The following is a 17,180-nucleotide window of genomic DNA, read 5'->3' as shown; positions in this document are numbered from 1 at the left end:
CCCTAAATTTACCCAGCCGCTGATTTCTACTGTTACTACCCCAACCCAGCCCCCACTTCCGTCACCCAATCCCAACCGACCACCCTCGACCCACAAAACCAGCCAGCCGACCACCCTCGACTGTCGAAATCAGCCAAACCATACCCACGAAACCATCCCCAATTTGGTTTGAGGTGAGGATGAATGGAGTAGGACGGTTTATGGGTTTGGGTACGGGTACGGGTGTGCCGATGTAGTTCGGCGTCGAATTTGAGTAGGGAGGAGGAGTTTGGCGACGACTTTAGGTAGGGTAGAGGAGTTTGGTGACAGCGGCTGGGCTGGTTTGGGTTGTTCGGCGATGAATTCGTGTCATGGGAGACAACGATGGGGCTTGGGCTGGTCTGGGTTGGGGTCTGGGTGGTTCGGCAACGGTTTCAGGTCGAGGAGACAGCGATGGGGACTGGGTTGGGGTAACGGCCGTGGTAGGGTAGGGTTGACGACGCGATGGGGTGGTGGGGGTGGTGGCTGGGTTAGGATTATAGGGGTTTTCTCTCTGTTTTTAAACTTTTTTTTATTTTTCATTTTTTTTTAATCTAATAGTCGATTGACACGTGTACTGTGTAGGGCCCACTTAACGGTTTTTTTGGATGGCAAAGTTAAGTGGTAGTGAAACCAATTTTTTGGGTTTTTTTTTGTGGTGTTATAATAAAAGTTTTTTTTGTGGTTTTATAATCAAAATTGTGACAATTTTGGAGTATAATAATAATAATAATAATAATAATAATAATAATAATAATAATAATAATAATAATAATAATAATAATAATAATAATAATAATAATAATAATAATAATAATAATAATAATAATAATAAAATCTGCTCTGCTCAAATCAGCTCTGCTTTGCCCAGAAGCTCAAAAGAATAAGGTATTAGTGGTAGTGACGATGCAATTGGTGACAAAAGATGGTGGTGACGATGAATGTTTTGATGAAGTTGTTGTGATTGATTCTTAGAGGTCACTCACAAGGAAAGAAAAAATGAGTCTGAATCTTGGTGAGATGAGAGAAATCATAAAGAGTTACATACATGATTTTACTGATGAAAGTTACTTCAAGAGCTTGTATTGCTCTAAACAAATGTAGAAGACTCGAGATGATATGTCATATCATTGTATATGTATATTTATGGTATAGTGGCTCGTATTATTTGCCGCCCCAACGGTCAGTTGCACATATATGTGTTTCATGTGTGGTAATGCCTAGAGGAGTGTTGGTGGCCAGTGATGATCTAAATTCATTTCAGTTGGTCAATTGACCTAACTATTTTTGTTGAAAAAAAAATTGTTATAAACCTAAGATAAGAGAATAATGATTTATTCAATATTGAATTATTTAATATAGTAAGAATATTATACAAATTTAGAATAATCTATCAATATATATAATTATATGTGTCAACTATGTGAAATATAATATACATGTAACTTCACATAATTTGTTAATCAATATACATGTAGTTTCACATATACATGTAGTTAATTAATATATATGTGTCAACTATGTGAAATATAATATATATGTAAATTCACATAATTTGTTAATTAATAAATAATTTTAAAAAGAGGTTTGAACACTAAAACTCCTTAAATAAAGACCACAACTAATATCATTTTAGTTACAAATACATCGTGTTCTATTTATCTACATAATTAAATATATAAATACATATTAGAAGAATGTATCAAAAAAGTAAAAATAATCCAAAGTAATTTATTGTTGTCATAGTACAACTTCCACAACAGTGAACTAATATTTGGACAACTATTTTATTTTTATCTGAAAGTTAGATTTTGATCCTTGCATGGCATTATATCATATACTTAGTCATATTTCCCTTCGATGATTATAGTATCGGGTTATGATTAATGATTATAGTGTCAAGTAGGGGTGCTATTGAAATGAGACAGCTCCTGAGCTACTCAAACTCAACTTGGTTATTTTATCATGATGTACGCCTATAACAAATTTATCAAGAAGAAAAACTAAGTTAATTTATGTTAAATTAGTTTAGTGCCCGGACAATGCCCAAATTGTAGATAAAATTTAAGTATAAACTTTTTTTGCTTGAATGTTAAATACGGTTCTACAATCTATCCCTTTTGATAATGTAGGATAGATATATAGACATACAATGTCATATCGCTAATTTTAATTAAATAATAGTGTACTTTATAGTTTTGTTTGTGAATGTTTATGTTAATATTGACTTGAAAATATTTTTATTGAACTTAAATTGTTTTTTCTTTTTACTAATTCTCTATTATTTTTTAATAATTAAATATATTATAAATGGATCTTATTTTAAATAATTTTTTAAAACGAAGTTTATGGTTGAAATAGAACCGAGTAATATGATATTTATTGAAAGCTATGATTAATTTTATATATATGAAAAATTAGAAATATATTGATAATAAAACTCTATACAAAATTTTTATCTTAAAAAAATTATCCAAAATTCACTTACTTAGTATCATAATTATCATAATAATAATATCTATTTTTCACCTACATGGCGCAACATTTGGCGAAATAATTGAATGCCAAGTGTCGTTGTCTCATGGTTTGACTGCGAGTGATGTGGATTAAACCACAATAAGGGATACTAGCAATTAGCGCTAAGCCTAATTCAATAAGTTTTGATCTTCTTGACTTAATTAAGAAGAAAAGCAGTGTAAATTTTGATCTTTTTGATAGAAAATCAACGTTTTGAAATCATTTCCATTCACTCAAACTAACTCACAATTTTTATGTTTTCATAAACTCAAAGGCCTACTATTTTCTCATTGATGAAAACATATATTTATAGGCATACAATGCCATGCCTGATAGAATAGACAAACCTAAAAGAAATATTAAATCCTAAAAACTCTAATAATATCTTATAAAAAGATAATTTTTCCTAATCTTTATCCTAAATAAATCATATGAATGCGATAAAGTAAATCCTAAAGAAAATAAATCTAGACTTCTAAATTCTTGATGCTTGATCCGCATCAGCAAGACCGGCTTTATGTATTAGTGATATGATATGATATGATATGATATAGTCTTGGAATATAAAGTTTTAAATACTTCCTTTTCCGCTCTCACATTTCGTTAATCTTGTGTTAAATACTGGTCTCAATCCAACCAAATTGTTTTCTTAAACCTTCTAATTTATCAGCTAATTAAACATGCAATGGAATAAGGTAAAAATTGTTGGAGTAAAAAGAGGAAAGGTAGCTAATCTCTCGTCCAACCGGGCGCGAGAAAAAGTGTTTTTTGATATAACCGGGAGCGAGAGTAAAGTTGATTTTGGTCGTTTGTTCGCCCTACCGGGCGGGAGCTCGCCTTGCTGGGCATGAGACTCACTTGGCTAGGCGTCTTCATTTCTTCTCCTCGGATCCTTTGTTTTTGTAACCTCCATATAACTCCTCCTTAATAATATGTTTAAGGTGTTTTTACTCAATCACCTTAATTTCTTATTAAGACTTTGTCTCTTTGGATTCCTAAACTCTTGATTATCCCATTTTTCATTATATATGTGATGGTTGAGAAAATCAGATTTAATATATAAGTTTACATCCAAACACATTAAGCTAAACACATTCTTCTTTTTGGGCATAAGTTTATATATATGACTCCAACCTCTCATCCAAAAGTGTCTTTGTATGATAGAGGTGTGTTAAACTTAGGGAACGTGCCAACGAATACAATTGAGCACCACGGTTACGCCGAAATTTCGTTTTCAAGTCAGTTATTTGCATCACGACACACTGTATTTGTTCCATTGTTTATAAGATCAACTTTTCGATCTTAATATTGATTATTACTTCTTGATATCCTTGAAAACACATCTATTTTACAACAAAAATTAATTCAAATTGCAGTCTTTCAACCTTGTGCTTTATTTTTCCTAACCTCGTGTTTGGGCTGATCAATTGGTAGTCGACCAAACAAAAAGTGAATACTTCTGTTGTAGACTTGTTGGTACAACCATACAAGAAGAGTACAAATGAGTCCATTTTCTAATTGAAATTTACGCGATACTTTATATTTTTCTGATTCTTGACAATTCCATATGGTACTCCGTATGTAAGTTAAATTTATTTCTTAATAATTATGAAGCATTCCCTCTTAAAAAAAATGCATCAGATTGGTATATTTGTCAAAACGTAACTTTGGTCATTAATATCTTTAATTGTCTATTAGTAAAAATTATATTATGAAAGTAAATATTGTGACGAATCTAATGATATGCTATATAATAACATTTATTTATTTTATAATAGGAAAAAAAATATATAGTCAAATATGATATATGAATATTGCAAAAGTCAAACTAATGCTTTTACAAAACTAGGGTAGCCAAAGCACGCGTTGCGCGCGAGGTGGCCAGCCTTTGGGCTTAATTTTTGTTGGCTTGTGTTTGCATTTGACATGTAGTTAATTAATGGGCTGATAAAAGGAATACCTCTCTATTGCTTAGCCTTAATTTTTCTTAACTTGTGTTTGCACTTCACATGGAGTTTGTCCGTTGCCGAGGGCTCTTATTTTTTATATTATAGGATATTCTAGGAAATCTTATACAACAGACTGCACCCTTATTTAAGTAGTAAAAAAAACAATGTGCTTACACTTTATATAGGAATTTATGATACTAATATATCTTTTGGAATCACTGACCTAATTGGAAACAACAAGATACATCATATAGCAGTACAAGGTACATCACAATACATAGTAGTGGCATTAATATATAATAGTATTCAGATACATATGATTTCACAATGCTCAAAAGTTAACAGATAATTAGAAAATGAACTCGGACAAAATGCTTCTTACAATTTGTTTTGCAATAAAATAAGCTCTATGCAACCCCATAATTCCCTTGATAATTCCCTTTGAATCCCTTCTTGCTTTCTTCCCCTTTTTCAACATAGTCAGTTTGGTTTCCTTCCTAGTACATCTACTTAGCACAATCACATTAGTTTCAATGTCCTTTAAACATAATTATATATAAGTCGTTAATTTTGACCTTCACAAAATAAAGAGAAAAAAAACTCCCATATAAAGCAAGAACCTTTCGTTGTCTAGTAACTAATGTTGTCATGTAATTAAACCATAACCCCCATTAAATTAAATATGAAAAATTTTAAACTTTATTATTCCATTCTCCATTTAATTTCTAATTAATTGATGGGTCTTAAGAAAAATAACGAAGTTATACATGGGGGTAAGATGATAAACAAACATTTTGAGAGATATAATAGTCTGTGCACTATTTATAAGAACAATCTCCTTCTTTTTATAAGGTAGGGAAAAGGGAAGGAGTATATGATATAGAGTACATGATAATATGATATCCCTTTTAATTTTGGCTCATTATACATTTTACCCTTAATTTTTGTTAAAGTCAAGTGCTTATGTGAGAGTTGATTTTAAAAAAGAGAAATTAATTAATTAAGAGTAAATTCACCACAACACTCCAAACCTCCAACTCTCAATTCTCATATATTCCTTCTCTCTCCCTTTTTCTTTAAAAAATTTTTTTTTTTAAAATTACTTACAAATAACTGCTACAATTCCAAATTAACATGAAAAAATAATGCATAACTTTCTTTTCCAAAAACAAATTTTACGTGATTCACTCTCAATGTATTAGTTAAGCTACATTCGCGAATAAGCAAGAGGAGAGTCTTTACTAATCTCAAAGATAATACAAACTACATAATAGTGGCCCTTATAATTTAATGAATATATATAAATAGGATGTTATAGGCCAAAAAATTGTAGCCCACGTAACAAAAATTGTAAGCAGACTGTCGTTTACTCGTTCGTTGTATAATTCTCTGTTAATCATGCATGAATTTTTAATATGAAAAATCAGGATTATAACATTGTTTTTGACAGAGCAATTCCGAAGAGTTAGAAGGTATTGGGTGCACTGTGACAAGACTGTGAGGTCTCTGACAAGAGCTGTCAAATCAAGTGTTCAGATCGGGTTTGGATTGGGTGAATGCAAGTCAATTTAGCTACTTTGGGTCATGTCAAGTTGATGGACTCATATATGTGGGCTTGGTTTGGGTTGAATCATGTTCGGATTGAGTCATGCATCCTATTGATTTTGGTCGAGTTTGAATCGTGCCAAGTTCATTCTAGTCAATTCAAAACACGATCAAGTCAACTTAGTTCGGGTTTGAAGTAGGTTATTCTGGGTTCAAGTCAATTTTGGGTCAAGTCGTCATTGATACAGTTCAATTTTGAGTCGGGTTATGGTCAAATCGGATTTAGTTTGTATAGGGTCAAGTTAATTTGTTCACTATCAAGTTTGGGTTAGTGTCATTATCAAATTGAGTTAATTAAGTTCTAATCAGGTCACTGTAAGATTCAAGCTTACTATGGATCGTTTCATTATTAGTTCAATTTACATATAGTTTAGGTCATTAATGTGTTGGAAGCAATTTGGGTTAGGCTATTATCAAGTTAGTTCAAGTACAGAATAGTAAAAAATAAATAATTTTACAGTACATATTCAGCTTGTATATGCACTTAGTATTCTAACTATTTTTAAATTTGTATTTCCCTTATCTTTTTTTTTTTTTTTTTTTTTTAGAAAATTTGTTGAAAACCATTTATTTATTTATTTTTTTGTCAAAGCACATCTGTGTTTAAATTTTTTTTTTTTTTTTGTTGAATCCCACCACTTTTCGGATTTCGACTATTGACTAACATTTCTGGCGTTGATTAGCATGTGCACCTCACATGACCCACTTAACCCATAAGAAGAAGATTTTCAACGCCAAAAATAACATTTGATTGAAAAGTTCAAGGAAATTGATATTCAATTATAACAAATTAACAATAAAAAAATACCTCACCTCAGAAACTACTTCAATGGAGAAGAGAAAGCTCGGTAAGTTCTTCAATGGAGAACTAATAGTTTGCTTCAATTGAGGATAGAGGTAGAGGGGAAGAAGAAAAGGGCGCAATTATGAGTTATGAGGAAGACAGAGGAAAAACATTACTGAATCACATTAGGGAAAACAAATAGAGAGACAAACTGACAAAACATTAATAGGGGTACAAAGATAAATAAACATTTTCGGAGTTATATAAGTCCTAACACTGTTTATAAGAGTATTCTCCCACTTTTTATAAGGTAAGGATATATGTCCTAGTACTGTTTATAAGAGTATTCTCCCACTTTTTATAAGGTAGAGATTTTTACTTATTGTCTATTAATAATTAAATATACTTGTATTATTTATGAAAGTTTCGCGTTAGCGAATGTATCAATTAAAGTGAAATATTTATTTTAAAGTGAAATATTTATTTTAAAACATTGACATTACTCCGTATAAGATTATAACTCAATTACAATTTTCAACCATGCATTCAAAGTTTCAACATGTCATTTTCTCAAGTCAAAAAATGGTAAAGACACACATTGTCACATTGATGATAACTCGCCTAAAATGGCCACTCTAACAATATGTTGCATACCCACCTAATTATAAACCCAAATAACCAATAAAGCTTTCTTTATTAGGAAGTTTTTACAAATAAAATAATCAATAATAATTATGAAAAGCTAATTACTTCACAAGTTCACATGTAAGCACACAATTTTGAGGGCAGGTTGAGTAGTTGACCCAACTACCATCACCTTTTTATACAATAGTAATATAATTATGTGGATTTTAGGATAATTCCAATTTCCATTTTACATTTTTGTATTTTTTTTATTGATTAATAGTTTAATTAATTATTTTCATTTTAAAATATATTTTTGGGTGTTAGGGTGTTACTAAACACTTCCAAGTTAAAGTGTTGAAGTTCAACCCCTAGGAAGTAGATTTTGTCCGTGACTTTTCGCATGCAGTAGTTGGGACTAAAAAGGTGAATTCACCGGCAATGCCGGTCAATGTCTGCTACCCCACATTTTCCCGGTTATCGAATCTAACTCACCTCCTTATTACGTTACGTTAGTCTACTTTTGCAATTCAATTCTTACATCCTTATACAAGCGCGTCTCTGCTTATCCTCTACACTTTCAATCAGAGTTATCAGACAATCATACAACGGCCTACGTGTGTTAATGAGCCGAGCCGAGACCAAGCTTGGGTAGCTCAGACTTGGCTACCCAAGCTCAGTCTCGGCTCGTTACAGTATTGCTCAGTTTCGAGTCAAGCCTATTTTTTCGACCTTAAATTATTAAGTTTAAATTACAAGTAAAACTCGACTTAGGTTTGAAAATTATAATAATATAATGTCTTTTTTTTTTTTTTTTTTTTCAGAACATATAATGTCTATTTTTAAGATAATAATATATTATAACAAAGTTTATTTATTTTTCTTAGACTTATTAAAAATATTCTACCAATATTTAAGGTTACATGTTAATAAAAAAATAAAATAAAAACATTTCGAGCTTGTTCACGAGCTTTCGAGCAGAACATGGTTGTGTCTTGACTTGTAAAAATTCCGAGCAGAGCTCGAGTAGTTCACAAGCCGGCTAAGCTCATTAACACCTCATTTATTCTATTCACTTGATTTTAGTTATGTTTGATTTGGTATCTACATTTTTGTAGAGTTAGGTCAACGTAAGTTTTAAGACGGCATTGGGCCGGGCCACTTGAGGTACGACACAATCAGCACAAAAAAAAAAAAACGACACGACATGATACAATATAGACATGACACATTACTATGTGCATCGGGCTATGAACCGAGCCTATTTCGCCTTTATTTGAAGGAAGCTTGACAACGCATGCATGGCCCGACTCGGCACAACAAAGCATGTTAAAATCAATGAAATTTGGCTTAGACAAACAAGTTCAGTACGGTGTCAAGAGGACACTGATTGTGCACGAGCCACTCTTTTGAAAATTAATATCAACACGACACGACATGTAAATCATGGGGTAGGCCTGGCCAACTAACACATAAAGCACGGATGAGGCACGATCTGCAACCATCATTACACAAGCCTATATTTGTTGCTTATTTGAAATAATTAAGTATTCGTTGGTCTAATTAAGTACTCCGTTAAGAATCATGCAATCTAAGTTTACAATATGAAATAGAGCTAATTCGTGTCGTATATAATTATAAGGAGCTAGGATTTGGGAGTCCATAAAGATCGAGGAAATAATATTTTTATATTTCTGTAAATCATTTTAAATAATGATGTGTTTAACATAATTTTGTTTATGAAAAAAATCACTTTTTATAAAATAATTTTTAGATAATTGGATCTTATAATATACATAGAGTACACTCTAAGAAGAGCGAGTTGAATTAAATTTGGTGCATTATGTAGTCATAATATGAAAGGGTGCTCTAAGCTTGATAAAAGATTCTTACTTAATTTGGTCGTTAGCACGCATTGGAATGTTGATTATACTAACAAGACCAATTTAAAAGTATTAGTATCGGTCAAATTCATGTTAGGCAAATGAATATGTTCGTTGTTCCCTTAGGACTTCGAATTTTTTAACTTACAATCAAAGTCAATTTTTTCATGCACTAATGGTCATTTCATCTTTCAACTTCTCCATAACGTAACTAGTTGACTATATGGGTTGTAGCTTGTAGGCCACAATTTGACTTAGTTAAAGTAACGAGGTTGATGCGGTGTTATTGCATTATTTAACAACTAACCAAGTTAAAATCGTAGAAAAACAAAGAGCATAAAGATTGAATTATAAAGTTATAAATCTAAAAATATTGTTTATTTTGTAGTAAATGTTATAAATATTACCTCAAATTGTAAGGACTACGGATAATTAATAAATCAAGAGACCTAATGTAAAAGTGTTGGGTATAGTACATAATTATACATTAAAAGACATACAATTTTTATCCAGGGTTGAGATGAGTTGAAATACATCTATTTTTGAACTTTATTGATAACACAATTTTATTATTATATTATCACTGAAAACGTACTAAATGATTTTTCTCATATTTTTTACTAAAATATGTTACCATTTTCAACTTCATACTTTATATTTGTGATCAAGAAATTTTTAATAAGCTTAGTCAAAACAATTTTAAACATTTATACTTATAAAAAAAAAATTAGTTAGTGTTAGTGAAAAAGTAAAATAATAATTTAAAATTCTTTAATTAGCTTGCGAACAAATCCAACATGTTTAAATACTTAATAGGGTGGGTATGACTAATGGATGAGCAAGTTTTTAAGCCGGTCAAATAGAAAGCGAAGTAAAGGCTCTATCCCTTTTTCCACCCTAAATTCGCAAACGATCACCTTTGTTAGTGAGAAGAAGAAGTATGCTAAAGAGTTAAGCAAAGAGAACCATTGGCTAGAGTAATATTACAATTATTTTACAAAATTAAATGTTATAGGAAAAATTGTAAAAAAATAATCTCAACTTTGTTGTATTTTTCTTTAATAAACCAAATTTTGAATTATTCTGAAATAATTTAAACTTTGGGGGCTTACTTTCTTCAATATTAAACTGGTTAACAAAAGCCAATAACCTATTATATCAAATCACTTGAAACGTGTCAAGCCCTGATTGGTCTAAAAAATTGAAAATAATAATAAAAAAAATCACAAAACACCAGCCAACCTCCCCTTCCCCACCGGCCCACCTTAACACCAGCCCTCTACCCAGATCGCCGCCTATTTTGTACCGGCCAGTCGCCTCTTTCCAATCACTAGCGTCACCTATTTCCCCCTTCCGAAACCCTTTGCCATTCCCCTAGCAACCACGAAGCAAACCCCTCCCCCATTCCCCAAAAGCCCAAACCATCCTCCCCCCCCCACCTCGAAACCCTAGCGTTTCAAGGAGGTTTTCGCCTTTCGAGAGTGAAGGAGGTGGTTTTAAGGGAGTTCGAGCGTTTCAAGGAGATTCGACGGGCGGGGGAGAGTTTTGTAAAGGAGGGAAGGAGGGCGAAAACCAGTGCAAGGGGAGGGGAGTTGATGGCACAGGGGGAGGGGAATAGCGGCAGCCACCAGCGTCAAGGTTTGGGTGGCCGGAATTTGGGGTTTGACTGGCGGTGGGTTTTTTTTTTAAAAAATAAATAAATTTGTTTGTTTTTAATTTTTTTTAACCAATTCACTTATGACACATGTCACTTAAAAAAATTAACCCACTCAACTGGTCCCCCCAGAGTAAACAACCCCTAAAGTTCGGATTATTCTAGAATAATTCAAAATTGGGATCATTAAATGAAAATACAACAAAGTTGGGTTTATTTTTACAAATTTTCCAATGTTATAATTATTGTAGAACAAAAGAAATATATTTCACGTGAAAGGATGATCCTAGTTACCTGCTAGATATCTCGAATAAAAAGCAAAACTATTGAAAATCGTTATGTGTATCCCAAATGAAGAGTGTATATTACATATAAGGGTGATTTAGATTGTTCGCCACATTTTTCGATAAAGATATAATCTTGTCAAAAGCAAAATCAATGCTATGGTTAGTTCATCTTATTTCAGGATCTTATTACTTTTTTTAGGTTAGATGATGAGATATATATTTTTTTATTGTTAAATATTTTAAATTAGGCAAAATTGGCCTCAACACTCTAAACTATAACTTGGGTGTAACCAACCCCTTCAACTTTGATTAGTAGCTTAAACACCACCTAGTATTGATTGTCATACATATGAAGTCCAATTAACCAAGGCAATCAAACCAAATTTGTAAAGAAAAAAAATTCAAATAAAATCATATCAAATTAGAATAAATAAATTTAGAATATAATAGGTATCATATCGAATACGTAGTAAACAAAAATAAGGTGAATTAAACATAACGTAACAAAGACGCGCATGAGAGTGGGAAAAGAGAGCATAGGATCCACAACGTCCTCGTTTGACCGCACCTAACATCATGAATTTCCTACGTCCCCACCACCCCAACCTTCACCTCAGTAATCTCACTTTCAACTTTCAACTTTCAACTGATTTAATATTAATTAAAATACTTCTCGTAGAAAAATGACAAATTAAGTGCATTGACAATTAGATTTGTACTAACCATAATCTCCCAAATACCACTGTCCAAATTACAATTTCAGCACCTACTAAAAAGTCAGCTCATTTGTGTCATCATTTCTTTTTCTAATTCTATCCTATAATAAAATTACAAATATAAAAAAAACCTTCTTTTTTAGTCAATTTGTACAACCCAATTTGCCTCTTTATTCATACTAAAACCTCTGTTTTTTCTTCTCTATACTAGATTCTATCCACATTATTTTTTCAGTTTGGATATCCGGATTTTCGAATTTTCTATTTTGTAAAGCGGGGTTAGACAAAAGTGTGTGTGTGTGTGTGTTTTTTTTTTTTTTTTTTTCAAAAAGTGTTGGTTTGTTAAAGATCCTTAATTTCTTCCATTAGAAGGCAATTGTAGAAGAAGATTATTAAAGGTGTATACAGTAAAAATCAACAAATTTTTTTTTTCTCTCTCCTCATTTAATAAACTTTTTGCCCACAAAAATTGCTCAACCACTCCTGCTACTACTACTCTACCCCATTTCAAGATCTTGGGATTTGTTCTGAGTTGGGATTGAAGTGAAAATTGTCACTTCAATTTGAAGTTGTTGTTAGTTGGGGTTTTTCAACTTTCTGGGTAATAATATTTCTGGGAAATTATTTTCATTTTCCTGGGTTATTGTGCTACTATTTTTTTCAATAAACAATTAATTTGGGGGGTTAGAGTTTCTTGAGCTGGGTTATTTTTTTAGGTTATAATTTTCCTTATTTCATGGTCTTCGAATGTGATTACAGATCTCAGTGGGGTTGTACTACTTGTAGTATGCTTAATTGCTTCAATTATAAGTTGCTTATTTTGCGGAATTAATGTAAAATATTTTGATTTTGTGAAGTGGGTAGTTTTAAATTCAGTCAAAAATCTCACATTCAAACAATTGGGGTTTCTGGGTTTTTGTGGGATTTTCATGATTTGTGTAATTGAAGATCTGGGAATTCTTTCTGTTTGGTATATTGGTGGAAAATTTGGTTTATTTGGTGATTCAAGGTGAGATTATTGAGTCAGATTTTCGGGTCGTTTTCAAAACCAGATGGTTTGGATTTGTCAAAAGATTGAGTGACAAATTTGGCAATGGTGGCAATGCAGGCTATGTCAATTACTTTCCTGAAATCTGTGTTGTTTATTTGGTTTGTGGTTTCTATACCCGGCTTCGAAACCCTAAGCCAGGCATGTGATTCAAACGACCTCATTGCTTTGAACCATTTTGCTGGCAATCTCACAAATGCAGCAAATGTGTTCAACACCAGCAGCACCAAATGCTGTGAATGGGATGGTGTTTCTTGTGATAATTCGAGTGCGAATAATAATGTGTCTGCTGTTAGTAGGGTGATCAGTTTGGTGCTGAGAAATAAGGGTCTTAGAGGAGTGATTTCGCGCTCCCTTGGTTATTTAGACCGGTTGGAGGTGCTTGATCTTTCAGGGAATTACCTTGAAGGTAGATTGCCTGTTGAGCTGTCGAATTTACGACAGATGGTTTTCATTGATGTTAGTTTCAACAAGTTATCTGGGTCAGTTGTGGAAGCATTTTCTGGGTTGGAAGGTGTTCAAACTCTGAATCTTTCCAGCAATTTTTTCAATGGGACACTTACTGATTTTGGGGTGTTCCCTGAATTGGCAGTGTTCAATATAAGCAACAATTCGTTCACAGGACAAGTGAATTCAAGAATTTGCAGTTCGAGCACGATCAAGATCATTGATATTTCGAAGAATCAGTTCACTGGTGTGCTTCAGAGCTTGGAGAATTGTACATTTCTGGAGCAGTTGCACGCAGGCGACAATTCGATTTCTGGTGAGCTTCCGAGCTTTATCTATGATATGTCTTTGTTGAAGCAGTTGTCAATACCTTTCAACAATATCTCTGGTGAGATAAGTGTTGAAATCAGTAAGCTTTCCAACCTTACAAACTTGATCATTTCGGGCAATCACTTTTCTGGCTTATTTCCTGATGTATTTGATAAGCTGACTAAACTAGAACAATTTATTGCACCTTCAAATATGTTTTCTGGGCCATTGCCTTTGAGTCTGGCTCAGTGCACTAGGCTTCGGGTGCTTGATCTTAGAAACAATTCTTTGTCTGGCCCTATCGGACTTGATTTTACTGGATTGTCGAGTCTTACTGTACTTGATCTTGCCAGTAATTTTCTGAATGACACCATTCCAACTTCACTTTCTAGTTGCAAGAAACTGAGAACGTTAAGCATGGCCAGGAATGAGTTACATGGTGAGGTACCGGAAAGCTTTGGAAACCTTGAATCTCTTTCCTTTCTGTCAATGTCAAACAATAGCTTGGTGAACTTGACAGGAGCATTGTCAACCTTGCAGCAATGCAAAAATCTTATCACACTCATCCTCACTAGAAACTTTCATGGTGAAGAAATTCCTAGAAGTTTGCCAGGGTTTGAGAAGCTTAGAGTTCTGGCACTTGGAAATTGTGGTCTACATGGTGAGATTCCTGTTTGGTTGCAGAATTGTGACAAGTTAGAAGTCCTTGATTTGTCGTGGAATCACTTAAATGGGAGCATTCCTTCTTGGATTGGGCAGATGGAAAATGTGTTTTACTTGGATTTCTCTAATAATTCGCTTTCTGGGGAGATTCCAAAAACTTTAATGCAGCTCAGTAGCCTGATCAATCCGCGTAGTTTTTCATCAGATCCTTCTTCTATCAATGGCATCCCACTGTATGTGAGGAGAAACAGCTCTTACGGCTTGCAGTATAACCAACTCTCCAGCTTTCCACCTTCTCTTTTATTGAGCAACAACAAATTTAATGGGACTATACCAGTGGAGATAGGGCAGTTGAAGCAACTCCATGTGCTAGATTTCAGCAAAAATAACATCACAGGGACCATTCCTGATTCTATATCGAACATGCCGAATCTTGAGGTCTTAGATTTGTCCTTCAATGACTTATACGGATCAATACCTCGATCACTTGATAAACTCTCATTTCTTTCGAAGTTTAGTGTTGCACATAATCATTTACAGGGACAAATACCATCGGGAGTACAGTTTCAGGGCTTTCCAAACTCAAGCTTTGAGGGCAATCTTGGCCTTTGTGGGTCAACTCAAGCTCCTCCTTGTAACGATGTCCACAATATGAATATTCCTTCTGGTTCTAGCATTAAATTAGGTAGAAGAAGCATTATTGGGATAACAATAAGTGTTGGTGTTGGTATTGCCTTGCTCTTGGCAGTCGTTTTGCTGAAATTGTCCAGGAGAGATGCTCGAGCTTCTTCGGTTGATTTTCTAGATGAAGAGAATGGCCGGCCTCCAAGACTGTCTGAAGGGTTTACTACTGCAAAATTAGTGCTTTTCCAGAACTCAGAATGCAAGGATCTAACAGTTGCGGATTTGCTGAAATCCACTGATAATTTCAGTCAGGCAAATATTATTGGTTGTGGGGGATTTGGTCTAGTATACAAAGCTAGCCTCCCAGATGGCAGTAAAGTTGCTATCAAGAGGCTTTCTGGGGATTGTGGTCAAATGGAGCGTGAATTTCGTGCGGAAGTGGAAGCTTTATCAAAGGCTCAGCACAAGAATCTTGTTTCCTTGCAAGGCTACTGTCAGGTTGGTGATGACAAATTGTTGATCTACTCTTTCATGGAGAATGGAAGCTTGGACTATTGGTTGCACGAGTGTATTGATGGTGGCTCAGCCCTTAATTGGACTGCAAGATTGAGAATTGCTCAAGGTGCTGGTCATGGTTTAGCATACCTCCATAAGGTTTGTGAACCAAATATTGTCCACCGAGACATAAAATCTAGCAACATTCTTCTTGACGAAAAATTTGAAGCCCATTTGGCAGATTTTGGACTGTCAAGATTTCTTCGTCCTTATGATACCCATGTAACAACAGATTTGGTTGGAACTCTCGGCTATATACCTCCTGAATATAGCCAGACATTAACTGCTACCTTCAAAGGTGATGTTTACAGTTTTGGCGTTGTCCTTTTGGAGCTTCTTACTGGCAGGAGACCCGTTGAAGTCTGCAAAGGGAAAAATTGCAGGGATCTAGTTTCATGGGTGTTTCAGATGAAATTAGAGAAGAAAGAAGAGCAGGTGATAGATCCATTCATTTGGGACAAAGATCGAGAGAAGCAACTATTGGAGGTTCTGTGTATTGCCTGCAGGTGTTTGGATCAAAATCCAAGGAACAGGCCTTCCATAGACCAAGTTGTTTTATGGCTTGATGCCATTGGTGCCGGTTAAAAGCGTTTTAAATGTAGATTTTACTTAGTTTCAGGCGATAATACCTTTAATTCTGTAAAGAGGCTATAGTATTGTATCAAGATTGGGTAGCTTAAGTTTTCTTTGCAGTAATTTACTCTATACAAACAAAGCATAGTCTTTGTATACTTGGGCCAATTTGGTCACTTCTATTGGAAATAAACTTAAGTTTTTCCAATTGTTCCTTGCTTAGCAGTTAGCATTTGCTAACACTATTGTTTTTGTTTATGTGAAGCAAAATTTCAAAATAGTCAGTTTTGTACCTGTATATTCTATATATTGTGATGCTGCGTATTTTATAGTCAGCTTAATTGCCAGATTGTTGTATTTGAATGAGGGTATTTTTCAAAATTGTACATGGTACTATAATCCCTCCGGCCACTAAGGTATGAAAACCAATGTGATCATTTGAGAGTATTTGTTTGTTGGATTTGGGACGTATTTTTTATTACAGAATTCTGTTTTTGTCCTTGTTTTTCTTCTTCTCCATGGTTCCCCTGCCTCTTCTTTTCCCCTGCTCCCCTGCTTCTTATTTTCCCTGAAGTGTACCAGTTTGTATACTGTGATTTATATTCTCATGAATGTGCGTTTATCAGAATATCGATTCGTTTCTTACAATCCCTGCTTTGTTGTCTTGTGTGGATATATCTTAGTACCTTGGTAAAGTCTTACTGCTTTGTAATACTTGTCTATAGTTTACCTTACTATTCTGTTCTTAGTCTTAATCACAGTTTACTGCGGTCCTTAAATGTATTTCTTTCTTCTTTTTTTTTTTTTTTTTTTTTTTTTTTTTTTTTTGTTTGCAGTGATGGAAATACTTAGGAATTTAGGATTGGCTACATTACTTCTATGAAGTTGATACACATTTTACTATAGGCTATGATATTTTTATGC

At 33.6% G+C, this 17,180-nt stretch overlaps 1 protein-coding gene across 1 annotated transcript; it reads left to right on the top strand.

Annotated features, from left to right (window-relative positions):
- Positions 1-12,223: 12,223 nt before the first annotated feature.
- On the top strand, positions 12,224-16,539 carry LOC145574847 (tyrosine-sulfated glycopeptide receptor 1-like). Its single transcript, XM_081632705.1, has one exon. It carries the CDS (start codon positions 13,131-13,133, stop codon positions 16,266-16,268), a length of 3,138 nt encoding a protein of 1,045 aa, XP_081488831.1. The 5' UTR covers positions 12,224-13,130; the 3' UTR covers positions 16,269-16,539.
- The last annotated feature ends 641 nt before the right edge of the window (positions 16,540-17,180 follow it).

Source organism: Chenopodium album, chromosome 13 (genome assembly GCF_948465745.1).
Source record: "Chenopodium album chromosome 13, dcCheAlbu1.1, whole genome shotgun sequence".
NCBI classification, from domain to species: domain Eukaryota; kingdom Viridiplantae; phylum Streptophyta; class Magnoliopsida; order Caryophyllales; family Amaranthaceae; genus Chenopodium; species Chenopodium album.
Note: the sequence above shows the minus strand (reverse complement) of the source record. Positions and strands in the feature narration are given on the sequence as shown.